The sequence below is a fragment of the Hylaeus anthracinus genome, unplaced genomic scaffold (assembly GCF_026225885.1).
Source record: "Hylaeus anthracinus isolate JK02 unplaced genomic scaffold, UHH_iyHylAnth1.0_haploid 3, whole genome shotgun sequence".
Classification (NCBI taxonomy): domain Eukaryota; kingdom Metazoa; phylum Arthropoda; class Insecta; order Hymenoptera; family Colletidae; genus Hylaeus; species Hylaeus anthracinus.
Window position 1 is genome coordinate 2344822 of NW_026535284.1, and position 15792 is coordinate 2360613.

The 15792-nt window shown below is 34.7% G+C and overlaps 1 protein-coding gene across 1 annotated transcript in view; it reads left to right on the plus strand.

Annotated features, from left to right (window-relative positions):
- Positions 1–3956, plus strand: part of LOC128894258 (trissin receptor-like) — a 47418-nt gene extending 43462 nt beyond the window's left edge. Inside the window, exon 5 of the mRNA XM_054155909.1 lies at positions 1528–3956. Within this exon, the coding sequence (XP_054011884.1) occupies positions 1528–1948 (421 nt within the window). The 3' untranslated portion in view covers positions 1949–3956. The remainder of the gene's footprint in view (positions 1–1527) is intronic.
- The last annotated feature ends 11836 nt before the right edge of the window (positions 3957–15792 follow it).

The following is a 15792-nucleotide window of genomic DNA, read 5'->3' on the forward strand; positions in this document are numbered from 1 at the left end:
TTCGGAAATTATATACAAACCTTCGCAACGTGCACATTTTAACAAGCAATTTAAAAGAAAAGAAGTTTATAGGAGTTTTTGACCGAGTTATGCCATCTTAAAGTTAATCGCGCGCTTTCGGATGATACAATGTTAAGTTATGGTGTTAACAATAGAAAAAAGGACAAACTTTACTTGATTAAATCAATAAAAAAAATTATTAAAAGTACACAAAACAACCGGTTTGACATAATTAAATAAAATAACTTGCTATTAATTTGTTTATCTTTCCTCTATTGTGCATTAAAAGAAGAGTTTTAGTAATCGTCTAGCTTTTCCGAGAAAGCGACGCTTTGAAATATGAATGGTGTTTACGCGAGAAGTTTCAAAGCAGTGTTCTTATGTACATATCCAAGAAGATCCAACATATCGGTCGGAGCGATGTATGTATATATGAAAAATATATAAGAAAATTAAAACCATAAGTAAAAATATTCACAAATAAGTGGGTGATAAAATTCGGAAAAGCAAAAACCGTCGATGACCTTCCAGAAAGAAGGATGATATAGAAAAATACGGTTAGAGAGGCAAACGGATTGTGAACATATCTTTGAAAAATCCTGACTTGGCATTTTGTAAAGACCAAGAAAGACTAAAGAAAATGGGCTGGAGTATGTCTTATGAGAGTACCTAAATTTAAATGCTCGCAATGTAAAATTCAGGAATATAATAAACAAAACTATTACTTTCTACTAAACACATTGAGAAAAGGACTGCATAGGCACACGACAATGTTGATCGTGATTGGAGTGATTGGAATTCAGTAATGTGATCTTTTCTGATGACACCTTCTTTGTCCTTTGGATAGGAACTTCTTCAAATCGTTTTAGATCCACACTTACCATAGAAATCGTCCAATGGAATCTTCAAGACATGGTTTCGGATGTTTATCAATACTTACGGATACCTTGAACGGTGTTAAAATGAATAAAATTGATCAAAGACGTTAGCTAACATCAGCACAAAAATGATTTCGATTGAAGCACCAAAAGTGGATATTACAAAAAGATAATAATCTTAATAAAATGTCGGTTAAAAAACGGTATCTAATAGACTATTCGTTCCAATCGTGCAATGCTAATCTAATCGAAAATGTGTGAAAATAATCAAGCTATGACTTTGAAAGAAGACAATCTAGAGTTTGAAACAGCTTTTTCGACAAATTCGAGTAATATGACGATTCGAGTAACATCTTGCAGTTATTTTATTATATTAAGTAAATTACGGCGTACACGTTTTTATTAGACAGACTGTATATAACAATAGTACTAATTTGATAAAACTTTATTGATAACTATTCTCACTCCTTGTCCACTCAAATTTGTCCGCAACTTTACATGAACCAAATTGACCAATTTGGTAGTTCAAGTGTTAGACATCTTCAATTTTGCTCCTTGTCTCGATGTATCACCTTTAGACCATTTGAATCCCATCACTGTTCGTAAAGAAAGGTGCCGACCCTCTAAGAAGAGAACAAATTGTTTCCAGAATGTTGATTGCCGTGGTGGCGATGTTCGCCGTCTGCAACTTACCGCAACAAGTACGAATCGCCTGGCGACGCTGGGGCTCGAATTACGATCGGACGTCGGACTTCAGCACTCTCCTCACTCTATCGACGTTCTTGATCTCTTACACGAATTCGTGCCTGAATCCCTTGCTATACGCATTTCTCTCCCGTAACTTTCAGAAGGGAATGAGAGAACTTCTAGCCTGCAAAGGTTCCAGGGGTCGTGGCGTCAGTTTGGCGATGGGCTGCACCGGAGGAGACACAGGGACGCGTCACGAGCATGGTTTCAACGCTAATCATCCCCACAGTTCGATGGTCCGATCCAGCTCGGCTCAAGACAGTCCTCGCACTGCTCGAACCATCGCCAGACCTGACCAGTCCACTCGCGTGAACGTTACCTGATCTGATCCATTCGACATATCGACGAAAGTTCCGCGTCATTTCGTACGCACCGCATCCACCGATAGACTTTCCTTAAAAAGACGACTGGCGGCAGAATCAGTTTAGAAACCGAGAGTTCGACGTGCTTGGAACGTTCAACTAACCGTACGAAGGTGACGAAGAAAAGTTATCAGTCCGTATTCCACGGAGCACGAAACGACAATATTCCTGCTTATAATTCCCGTCGACTCCTAAACAGAGTTGGGTTCATGTTATTCCGAATAAAGTGTAACGGATGAGTAACAAAAAACAGTTTTACTGGACGAGAAACGATTCGTTGTTCGCGAATCAATCAGTAGCGTTATTCGATTAAGAATTCATTCGTTATTCGGAAGGTCTCGGCGACGAGTAAAGGTGACGAATGGAACGCCTCTGTCGAGCAGTGTTCAAATATAAACAATATACGTTGTTTTGTAGATTTATTCTGAAATTTATTTCAGTTAAAAATTATTTATTATTTTCCAATAACTTCCTTTTATTTGAACATTATTCCAAGAAAAATTTATTCGAAAGTTTGCTCGAAATCTTATTCGAATAACGCCGAAGTCTACTCATAAGCCAGGGTTCTGGCTTGTTGAACTAATGACACAAGAAATTAAAATTTGCCATGATAGGTTGGTAATTTATAAACTACAAATATACAGTATTACAGAAAGGAACAAGATACTGTATGAGTGTAATTTAAAAATCTCAAGATTATAAAACATTAATATAAATGATTAATTTCAAAATAAATAAATCAATGTATGATTTATACGAATCAAAACCTTACCCTAAAGCCCTTTTCCCAACAAAGCGACTCTTTTTCAAATTTCAAATCGGTTACAAAAAAAAAACATCAAAAGAAGAATATATAATTCTACTTGTTAGAACAAGTTAAAGATAAAAATCAAAGAAAACAAATTAAAGATAAAAACGAAAATAAAAGATAAAAATCGAAAATACAAATGTTAGGTGGGAGGAGGGCCTAACTCTATAAGATTTATCATGCACAGGGGGGAATTTATATTCCCAAGTACAAAAGAACACTTGTATGGTTTAAGATACATGTTTGGAGGTTTACACTTTTGGAATTTTCAATAAGAACAGTGGTTAGCAAGGATGATCACCAGGAAACTATAATATTATTACAATATTGAGAAAATACATCAGGTAAAACTAGCAAGTGGTCTTTGGATAAGATACTCTGACATTTCGCCGACGTTCCGAGTAACTTCTTCAGGAGTCAGCTGACGCACTGTTCGTCGGAAGAGATTCGAAGAACTTCTATCGGTGAGCAGTGAATCATGTTATCAGCTCGGTGATTAGTAGCCAATGAACTGTGACATGAGCACGGGTACCTTAAAATGACCCACGATGCACGATGCACAATGCACGCTAATGTCAGTGTGCCTTTTGACCCTTGAAAATGCTAGCTACAATGCTGGCGAAACTAAAGTGGATCTTATCTGAAGGATACGATTTACGTGCGGAAGTCTCATAACCATGAAGAACGATGCCATAGAAATCTCAAATATCTTTACATTACAACTACGTTATGTTAAGGATAGAATCTGACGTTTGTATTTTTGACAAAATAAATCAACCCATTTGCGGTGAAATAAACAGTAAATTTGATCTCCCGATGAAACAAGAATATTCGTTTCTTTTTGTTTCACGTTGAATAAATTACATTCTGCTACTTTTTTGTATGTACTTTCTCACAATTGTAACATCGTTGTCAATTACTTCCTGATTTTTCATTCAATTTATTTCCTCTTATACCTTCTACCTTCTATTTTACGTTTCTAATATCAAGTATTAACGAAAATAATAAAATTCTGAATCTGTACATCGCAAATTTGTATCGTTAGGGCGAAAATAAAACTTACAAAATATGTTTTGTAATATCAATGTTGTAAATATGTAGTGCATAAAATACAAAAATTTTCATAATTTTTTCATAATCAGGAAGAAAATTTGAAGTGACGTGAATTCACGTCAGTGGTCGCGAATGTGTTAAGTGGACATAATGCTAAGCATTGGATTGGATGGACATTTTCTAGGCGGTCACCCGAGCTAGCCATCATGTTGCAAAGATTTAACACTGACAACGAAACAATTACGACGATTGCACGACGATTTGCTGTAATTGTATATATATATATTACGTGAAAATAAATATACGTAAAGGATATATTTCCTTGACATTTTCTTGCTGAGACGCAGTTTTACACAGAGCCAAGAATTAAAAAATGTTTGGAAGAGTTGCATCCCGCGTCTCACCCTTTAAGAGGCTTCATTTTGTCAAATTCTTTTGGACGAATTTTTCTTTTAGAAACTTTGCGTTCTAGACATTTTTCAAGTAACACAAAAGTATGACCGAATTCTTTCTAGTAATTTCTAGTTAGGTAATTTAAAGCTTAACATCGTAGCCTCGCAACCGTTTTAATGATATCTTTTATACCTTTGAAACAGATTTACTAGCCTACTTTAGGAAAATAAGAGTTCAAGTTTCTTCGTTTTATATTATTTGAGGAATAAAAGTTTCATTCTCCACGGAAACCATGGCAAGCTGACGAGCTTCTTCCTCCAGAAGAAAATAAGGTCTGGACGGGAAAAATAGATAGGATCATTCTGAATACTAGATTCACATGATTCCGTCCGTACTGTCACAGAGCATCTGATTACTTGATCTAATTTCATACGATATATTTCCATTGTTCGTAATAAAGGCTAGCACATAATCTGCAACTGTTGAAAAATATTTGATCAATGTGACAACAACAATGTGGGCATAACATGTTTTCTACATAAGCCTGTTCGCGAGCAATCAATATTTAAGTTGAAATAAAATTACACGTCACCAACAGCGGAGGCGTTGGAGTTATTCTTGCTTAACCTAAGCACGTTCGCGTAAATACGCATTCCGTCTCCCACGACGACCATTGGAAATTGCTTTCGAGCTGCAAGCGTCGAGAATAGTCATTTATCGCGACAATGAAATTTACGGTATTGCTGCGCGTTTCTACTTGCCACACCTTCTTGTCAACGGTCCCTTATTATTTGAGAATCGCAAATTTTCCATTTTAGAAATCTCCGCTCCCAGCTGCACGTTGAAACGATGCAAACCCGCAATCTCTGGTAAAGTAATATCTGTAACTGTCTACAACACCCGCCACGGTGACAATTCGTTCAATTTCAAGCGACGTCGCCGCAATCGTCACGCTTTAAGACCATTCTCACAGCGAATGCATATTTGTACGAGCCGTGGTTAGGTCTGGGAATGAACAATATACCAGACTGCGAGACACTAAATTCATTCTTACACCTGCAGGCTTGTTGGTTCCTGGACACACGTATTTATATATTTTGTTTATTCAACGCCTTTACCGTAGCGTATAACAAGATAAAATAGAAAGAAACAAACAGAAGAAACGCAGAATATACAGAGCGCTAATAAAACTGTGGTACGTTTGATGAAAATCGATTATACGAGAGAAAATATATCGATAATTCCATTGCCATTTTGTGATTTGAAGTTTCTTTAATTGGATACAAGCAATTTGAATTTAATGATGCGACCCCCGCCCCGCCGAAATGCACCAATTTGTATCTTAGTCAGCTGATCGCACGGCTGCGCACGCACACGCTTACGAATTCGAAGCGTGTACAATTTCCTAGTTCTAAAAAACACTTTTCAAGTTTCACATGACAATTTTCTTATTCTGTTTCATAAATTCATGTTGCATATTGGATATAGGAGTTATTATTTAAATATCTTTATTCTTTTAATTGTTACTATTTCTGTTGAGGAAAAACCAAGTTTCTTCTTCAACAGTTATGTAGTTTGTAGTATGTATCAACTTTGTAGTATGAAAACGTAAACGGACCGGGTACTTTAAACGTAAATAAATTCATATCTTTTTTATTATTGGAAACCTTGTGGAAAATTTAATATTTTATTGCAATCGAAAGCCCATACTACTAAGAATAAGTATATTACTTATATTAATATATTATGATTTATGGGCAAACATAAACACGCAATGCCTTGGATTCTTTGCGATAAATTTAAATCCGTTTACACAGTGTACGAGGATGAAACAGTGACTGGGTTCAGGAGATAACGTCATGTGGATATTGAAGTAAACGATAGTTTACTACTACGACAACGAAGGCGTGTGAATTACAATAAAGGATACAGATCGCTCTTTGGATCCAATAAATTGTACACTTGTTCGTCCAATTTATGGATTAAATTAAATGATGACCAAAGATAAAATTCGTGTAATTCTCTTATACAAATTCAAAATCGAACACAATGTATGAATTACAATAATGATTAAAAGAAAAGTTCGTGCAATTCTTCTATACGAATTTAAAATCATATGCAATATATGGATTTAATAGAATGACGATTAAAGGCAAAATTTGTGTAATTTTCCTGTGCGAATTCAAAGTTGAACACAATGTATCCAAGGCAACCTATAAGGGGTTAAATACTGGACGTGGCGGAGGCTAAGTTAATGAACACTCAACACGCAGTTGCTTTGGCAAATTTTATTTTCGCAATATTAGCCTCTATCGTGTGGCACGTGGTCGATTAGAAACCGCCAGGTAGGACGACGAGTTAAAGAGTTTAATCGAATAAGATACGCCTCAAACTGCACGGAACCTTGCAGAGAAACTCGATGTACGCTATCCAATAACTTTCCAACATCTGAAATCGATTGGGAAGACGAGACGAATACAGACGAGAAGTTAACACTTTACGTACCGGTCTATTTAGAAACAGTTTACAACTTGGAAAATGATTTTCGATATTAATAGGTATATTAGCTGTATACATAAGTTCTCTAGATTACGTTTAGATAGTCTTAGAGGCATAGAGATACTATACAGGGTGTTCCAGAACTCCTGTAAGAACCGGAAATTGGGGATAGCTGACACGATTCTAATAATAGATCGAAGATGTTACCATAATATTTTTTTCCGTTTGTTTTAAAGTGAAACCCCACAAGTTGCACATAGGCACATCACTATTTACTTTTTCTGATTAATTAACACAAAACTACTGCAGAAGCAAAAATAATGATGCGTATTAGATTCAAAGATAGTCCTGTGATCGATCGGAAATGCCTAGACTAATTAAGTAGGTTAAAAATCGGTGATTTCAATGTTAGCGACAAATCTCGCTCAGGATGGCCCGAGAAGATGTAAGATGAGGAACTGCAAGCTTTACTTGAAGAAGATTTGGATCAAACACAACAACAGCTTGCAGAACAACTAATTGAGCATGTTTAAGTGGCGTCCGATTATTCTGCTCTATGACAATGCCAGACTTCGTGTTTCTATGGTGATCCAGCATACTTTATTGGAACTCGAATGTAAAGTTCTACCTCACCCGACGTACTCATCCTATAACGCGCCTTCAGATTATCGTACAGGTTTATGCACCACAGTCTCCCTGGCACACGTTTTCGAAGCAAAGTCGGAAAACGTGTGGACGAATTCATCGCATCGAAAGATTGCAGAGATTTTCAATGAGAAATCGATCTTTTGCCCCCAAGAATGACAAAAGGTACCTAGCAGAAAGCGAAGAAAAATGTTTTAATTGAAGTTAATATACAAATTTCAGTTGGTCAATAAAGTAGTTCGGCATAAACATGGCATGGACGATGAGACGATGTCATACATAGGAAGAAAAAAAATGTGTAGTGATATGGGAAGTAAAAAAGAAGAGAACAATGAGCTGCAAAACAATTAAATTAATAAACAGAGATATAAGGTACGGAAGCTTGATATTTAGTAGTACGACGAGAGGATACGGGAAAATTGAGATGGCATCTAGCGACTGGAACATTATTGGTATCCGAGGATAGATTAGAGAGGAGTAAATTAAACGGGTAAATAGGAGACTTTGAGGCAAGGGCTTCGCAAACAAGGCGGTTGAAATTGTGAATCCATCTCTGCCGCATGTTTAGCCAGCCAGAACGTTGGAGCAGAGAATTAATGGTGGTCGAATTTCCGAGAACAATAAAAATAACGAGGACACGAATTTTTGATACGTTGAACAAGCGGGGGTAGTCGAACGAACTGACAGGGGGCATAAACCACGTCACAATAATGAGACGAGGAAATCACTAGGGGTTGAGAAAGTATGAGTTCCGAGTGGACTGACAAAATAAGACAAGAAAAGTAAGTAAAATAGAAAAGCGGAAGGGAATTTCGCGACCACGTGACAATGATAATTATAATTCGAAGAAGAAATAACATTGTCGTTCATTAAACCTTTCATCAAACGATTTCGAACAGGTGAATCGTGACTTTGAAAAGAAAATATTCAAGAATCAAACTCATGTGGTGTATGCTTATATAATACAATTAATATTAATTGAGTACACGCACAATCGCGTGTAATAAGAATACAGAGTGAGGCATTTAAAACAGGCCACCTGAATAATTCGCTTACTTTTAGCGATAGAAAAGAAAGTGTCAGAAAAGAATTATTTGGTTTATAGGTTTGATTTCACCCTGTATAAACCAAAAAATAAACGAATATCATTTTTTCAAAAATTGTTAATTATGAACAATGGTACAGCACACCTTTGTACACAAGTATTTTAGTATCTATAAATATGAATAAATATGTTATTTACAATATTTTGGTGGGTACTAAAGCAATAAATTACACTGGTCTACACAGCACCGCCACGCGGGTAAGAGGCGTCTGTGTGCAAGACAAATTTAGCGGCCTTTTCCGTGATACATAATTGGTAAATTACACCAAATATACATTATACATTATACAATTATTTACATATTAATCCTCCGAGCTTTGGCTGTCATCAAATTTTCAATTAAATCGCTAACATTTAATGTATCTAGAATGTCATTCTTAATAGATATCATTGAAAAATCAGTTAATCGTTCTTGATTCATTGTACAGCGGAAATAGTTCTTAATAATTTTTAATTTGTAAAAACGCCTAACGTCTTTCTCGTGATACAGCCTAAAATGTGAAGCTAAAAATTGATATCTCGAAAACCTATCCATAGAAACATGTTTCATTGCGATTTTCGAGTTTAGCAGGCCAAAATACGTAAGAAAAAAATAGTGGCATTGAATGTATATTTTGGCTGTAAACCAGTGTTATCGATAAGCTGTACGGATATCGGTGCACGCCGAATGGTTGTGGAATAACTGAAACGCAAGAATCGAAAATCGTTCTGGCCGTAAAGAGATAATGAACGCGCGAATGAAACGTAATCTTGCTACAATCCTGATACAATCACGATCGTGAAAAGCGCTTCGTTACTTTGCCGATACACATGGGTTGCAGCTGTCCTGTACAAGTTTCGTTTCCATATCGATCCACGCTTCGGACGCGACGGATTACGTATGTACCTAATTAAAGGATCTGCTTCATTGGTCGAAATTGCCTTGTTCTGTTCGATCTGCTCTGTTCGTCCTCTATCGAGACATTAACGAATGTGTACTTTGTTTCCTCCAAACATATAAGACGAATCCGCTACCATCGAAAGCGCTCACACTTACAGAACCGTTTCAGATTTGGGTGAACTTGCACTTTGGATGCTTTGAAAACAGTAATTGCTAACTACGCTTCAAGAATCACCCTTGTCAAAATAAACCATTGGTTGAGTGAAATAACCACATATATCTATGTTATACTTACACGGGAACATATCGAACCGACACACGCCGATTTCAATGAAACTTATCTGGTAAGATAGTTCTCAAGGAAATACTTTATACGTATTTTTATATATCTGTCATCGTTCACATTAAAAGGGTGGTAATAGCCCTCAAAGTTAAGGCTGCAAAATATATTTTTGGAAATATCTCTGAAATTAAAGGAGATAATTGGAAGCTTTCTTTTCTTAATTGTGGGCCTTTAATAGGGGATTTTTCTGCAGAAGAAAATTTTAATAAACGTTATTTGTTTAAATAACATATTGAAAATGTATCGTTTTTGTTTGTTATTTTGTACTAAATGTTAATCTATTTGTTTGTAACTTTATGTATAGAAACTATGAACAAAAATAAAGAATACGTGTTTTGTGTATCAGACTGTTGTTTTAATATTATTTTACTATCTCTTGACTATCGAATGTCTATTTTGATAAAAAATGGGGTTTTGAGGGCTAGTCCCCTGTCAGAAATTTGAAGGCGAACCCTCCAACTACGCGTGTTACAGCGCACCACGCAGGTGTGTAGAGGTTTACCAAATAATTATTTTTTAATTACCTGCATACATATATTATTGTATTGAAAGTTTGTTATGAATATCTCGAAAACTAAGCGTCTCCGACGGTAATATATATATATAGAAAAAAGTTGTTCAGAATAATGAATTTGATAACATATTTCAAAATCATCGAAATCGGTGTTGAGTACCCTTTTCTGTGTAATTATCTAATACATGAATATAATATTCTTCATTTTAGAACATTGATCCATTGCTTTCGCTTTAAATCGTTGTGAATCAAAAAATTGAATTTTAATGTTAAACTTATTTGTTATTCAATGATTATTTTTCTATTTCTGAAGACGATCACGAACCAAACGACCAAATCATTAATAGACATTGTTTAATAACGTCAAATTTGTCTTTCGTATTATATCCACAAGCCGTGCTATCAATTAAGCGGATAATACTTCTTAATCCTAAGAACGTGCGGTATGTATAAATATGCCGCAGGGCACATGCGGCAATTTGCAGGAAATCAGGATTTTCGTCGCCGCAGAATTTAGCTTCTCTAATTGGATATAATAAAGGGAAAATTATTCACCCTAAGTGAAACGATGATATCGTAAAGAATGTGAATATTAGAACAATGAAACTGATACACTATTGAAAATTTTGTGTTAAATTCAACCCGAATCACATGTCACAAACGGTTCAGCAATATTTTTGTGTTAATTTAACATATCATGCTCACAAGCTGTATAATGAATAGGTTAACATAAAAAGTTGGTAACTTTAACAAACTTATAGTCTTTACACTTAACTTAAACTCATTGTATAAAATAATCAACACAAAACATTTAACCAATGGATTTGTATGCGCAAGATCACAAAATTTTCAATTCTGTAGAAATTGGCAGTTCATCTGTCCGAATACGATATTTTATTTTCATCGGAGTTCTTAATATAAACAGAACTTCAATGGTAGTCAAAAAGTAAAAGAGAATTTGATTTATCGCCATTTTTTATTTTTTGTAAGAATACCATGCCAAAGGCTAGATAATTTTATCACGAATTCTATACAAAACTGTAATGAAATCGCAGACGCAACAACGAACAAAATGACGCCCAACGAACTGTAACCAGGCCAACAGCGGTGGACCTCGACGGTATTTGAAGGGGAAGGATGCAGGCACCACGTGTGGTAAATTAGAGTTGCCTCAGATTCTAAAGCGAGAGATGAGTAAAATTTACCAAAATCATGGCGTATTTCGAGATTGGGCAATAAGATAGTTTTCCTTGTTGTTCGACTTCTAAATTCATTAATCAGCTGCAGATGTTTATGCATTTATGACAAATCGAAATATGGTAAAATGTGTGAGAAAATGCGTAAATGTAAAAATATATAAATTATTAACAATAATATGGATGTTATCCCATTTAGAAAATTCATACTTTTAATTTAAGAACTTTGAATTTACATAAACATCCTTAGTTTATCTATTACATATTTGTAGAAAATTTCTGCATTTCTATAAATCATAAAAAACGTATTACATTTATTTTGTAATATTGACACAATCTATTTAGAATATTGACACTATCTGATAATATTTTATTCGAATAATAGATGACGAATATCATATAGCAATTTATTAATTTTTATTCTCGTTCAACACGACATATAATTTCATTTTGTAATTCAGAATATTGTTTCTTTTCAACAAATAAGGATCAAGATACTTTTATTCGTAGAATACATTTTTAACGATACTGATAAGAAATAGTTACGTTCTCCAATATACATTTATATATTGATTTTTTTAACATTAATATAATGTTGCATCAATTACGTGGTTATTAGCAACAAATTAAAAGAATTTTATAAGAAAGCACGTTGATGTATTCGAATTAAGATGCTAAAGTTTGCTAGCCAATTTGGTTTCGCTTGTAAACTTTACCAATCCTGGGAAAACTGTTGTAAGCATCACTTGAACTACCTTTCCGGAAAGTTTCGAATCTTTCCAACGTTTTGGGCTGCGGAACATCCTTTGTAAGCCCGTACCACAATAGGAGGAAGCAATTAGAAAATTACCTTCATTGCTCGTCATAGAGGGTAGTACGCCGCACCATCCTGCTAAAATCTCGAGGGTTACATAATTCACTCAGTCAGCCTCGGTCAAAGGATAAACGGAATGGTATGCAACCACACCCGATGATCAACTATTTCGAGCGCAGAGCGAGGCGCGAAAGGGTGTAAGTACCTACATACTGTATTAAGTGAGGAGTGCTATACGCGGCGTTCGACCATTCTAGTTGCGAGGGATGTATGTGCATATATCTACGGTTCCTACTGTAACCATCCCTCTGTTCAGCTTCCAATCCACTTCAACTAACAGTGTTCGCAAATTATGGCCAATAGAGAGCCTTCCACGTCACAGACTTAGATTCGAACTTCATGAAAATTATAGCCTTCGCTAATTTAGCTGCTGGTATGAAAAAGGATCTACTAAGATTGCCTCCACGGCCACATTCCAGATCCTTTCTGGTATCTGGCAGTATGTTTGAAAAGACTGTTTGCTTCGTATGACAGATTGTTTAACCCTTTCAGACCTGAATTGTTTTTTTCTCGTATTAATGTAATTTCATTTTTAAGGTTAACTTGGGCTAAGATTAGTATGGAAAAAATAAAAAATAAATCCTAATAGAGTAGTTTTCGAGGAAAACTGGTCTTTCTTCATATGCACGACAAGGACATTTACCCTAACGATAGTGTCGACAATTTAAAAATTTTATGTTCTCAATTGTGGACACCAGGTCTGAAAGGGTTAAGAGAGGTTTCTCCTTTATTGGGTCAGGAAATAAATAATATTCGTGATTTTTTTTTTCCTAAAGTATTGAGCACAAAGAGCTTTAATTTATCGCGTTATCTGTTATGGTTTCTCTACAATACCTGAGAATTTTTGTAATTAAAAAAACATAGAAACGTTTTAATTTATAAGCGGTTGTAGGTAAGCACGTAGAAGAAACAATGGGGCTCTGTGTTTATAAAAAAAAAAAAAAAAAAACCATGTCGAATTGAGTAACCTCCTTTTTCGAAGTCTGTTAAAAATAGTGCGGGTATCATTGGAATCACAATATTTAATAAGATTCTTATTATCCCTGACTGTGCCTTCGTTTGATACAAGAATTATAAGAAAATAGAGAAGATTTGTAAAAATAAGGCTTTTTTAAGAAAACTCCGTTAATTATACGAATTATCTAATGAAATTTAGACTGTGCATTCTTAAATGTACATACTTTCATAAAATTAAAAAAGAAAATCGATTTTTACGTACCCAAAGCCGACATCCTTCTTGAGGAGATATTCTAGTCTAAAGCATCAATTTTGAGGTATACTTTTGAATCTTTTTTAAATTCATAAGAAATTTCTGTATGGGTTACAATACAAATATTTATTCATATCGTCACGCTTTTCAACAGCAGTTCGTTCTTGCAATATGTTTATTTTTATTTGCATTAATAACAATATGTAATTACAGACAATGTATATATTGTGACCTTGACTTTTTGTAAAAAAATGTTTGCATGGTATATCACAATGGAAGTATATGTCATGGTGACAATATTAGGTCTTTGAATTCGTATTTCTACCAGCTACAATATAACGTAGTCAAAATCATGTGGTGCCATTTAAAAAAAGTCAAGGCATCATTGTATTTTCATAGAAATAATGTTTGTTTGGAAATTTTCTAGATTGAAATTCATAACCGTCTGAAAACTAATTAATCCTTGGTTGGAATAATTTTTCGTCAAATTATCGGAAATGCCTAAACAATCTGATACACTGTTACAATGAACACACTATACATATGTATTGCTCGAGGACTCGAAAAACATCTACCGTCCAGTTTGATCGATCTCACTCGTCGATAGTGATCGATCGTCTTATTTATCGTAAATATGCAGCTTAACAATCCAGAACGTCCTTCTACATGGTGTTTAGTTCGTAACAATATATTAAATGCACATAATTTATTTTTTACGAAAATAATTAAAACTAAATTGAATGTAAGTGATCTTGTACAATCTGTTTTGAAAGAAGTATGTTCATAGTTGCCACTATGTCGGCCGTTCTCCTTATCCAAAATGTAAAGAAATCAAGAAAGATGTTCATTAATATGAGTGTCGCTATGACTCGAACCAGAATCATTAGGAAATATTGAAAATAACAAACTGAGAATATAAAAAACCTCAGATACCAATGTTTATCTCTTTTTATCTTTAACGTGTTGAAAAAGGAGGTAAAAATACTAGATTTTGAAAACCGTGGTTCGGGCGGTAAAAGTACTTCTGCTGAAGATTCATTCCAAATTTCAAGTCATTCGGTAAACTAAAACTCAAGAGTCCATGGTAACCATTTGAAAAAATGATGGTTATTAATTTCCGCTTGTGTAGATACAAAATTTTATCGTTCCAGAAATTTTTAGCAATACTCGTCTAACACCCAACGTGTTCATATGTCATGCGATGTATGAAATTGTATCATAGTAATTCGTATTGTATTCGAGAATACTGTACCTTGAAATCAAATCCTAATTTAATATTTCTTCACGCGTTCACGAGTGGATCACGAGGTCGCTCGACTGGCTTGTGCATAGTAAAAACTTAAACAACTCTGAAGTAGATGAATTACGGAACAGACAAGCGAACGAGAGATCCGCAGATGAAACGGTATGTACAGTAAGTCCCGTTTGCATGCAATTGAATCGAGTTTGCTCGTTTGCATACATTTAACGAAGTTACACCAATTCTTCTTCTTTACATGCATCAAACTCCTTTTATCACAGACCGAGGCTGAGCTCGTATGTACCATTTGGCAAGGGTAAATGAGACGCAGCAACAATGAATGAAATAAAAGTGACTGTGTTGGATTAAATTGTTATGCAGATGAACGTTGCAGGCGACGGATAAAAATTCAAATTAGAATTATGGAGTTAAGTACTTCACAATGCGCAAACAGAAATATGACTATGTTAATAGAAAGGGTCACTAGTATATATATATATATATATATATATAATATACAGAGTGAAAATTAAAAAGCGTTACAGTTGAATATCTCCGAAAATATTGATTATACGCAAAAATGTTTCAGATTAATGTTGTTCAATACCGAGGGAAACATCATGTGGTGGAACTTTTATTTTTCCCGGTGGACACTCCAAGATAAGGGGAAGGTCAACTTTCTTTTTTCGAATGGAGTGATACGTTTTTTTTATCCATCATCAAATGGTACGTTTTAAGACGAATTCAAAGACCTAGGCTCTAGATCATTCAAGGTCAAACTTAAAAGGAAATGGACAGAAGGTGTAAAATACTTTTTTATTAATTTTCTAAAGGTATACTTATTCGATCAAAAAGATTCTCAATCAAATTGTTTTACGTTGACACCTACTATTCGAGTAAAATTTTGTATTAAAAGCAGGCGCGAAAGATAAGTAATTCAATAATGTGAAAATGAAAATTTTAATTATACATCGTCAGTAAAATATTACTTTATGTAGGTTTTATCTCATTCTACCTACCTTTGAATTAAACATTATTGAAATCG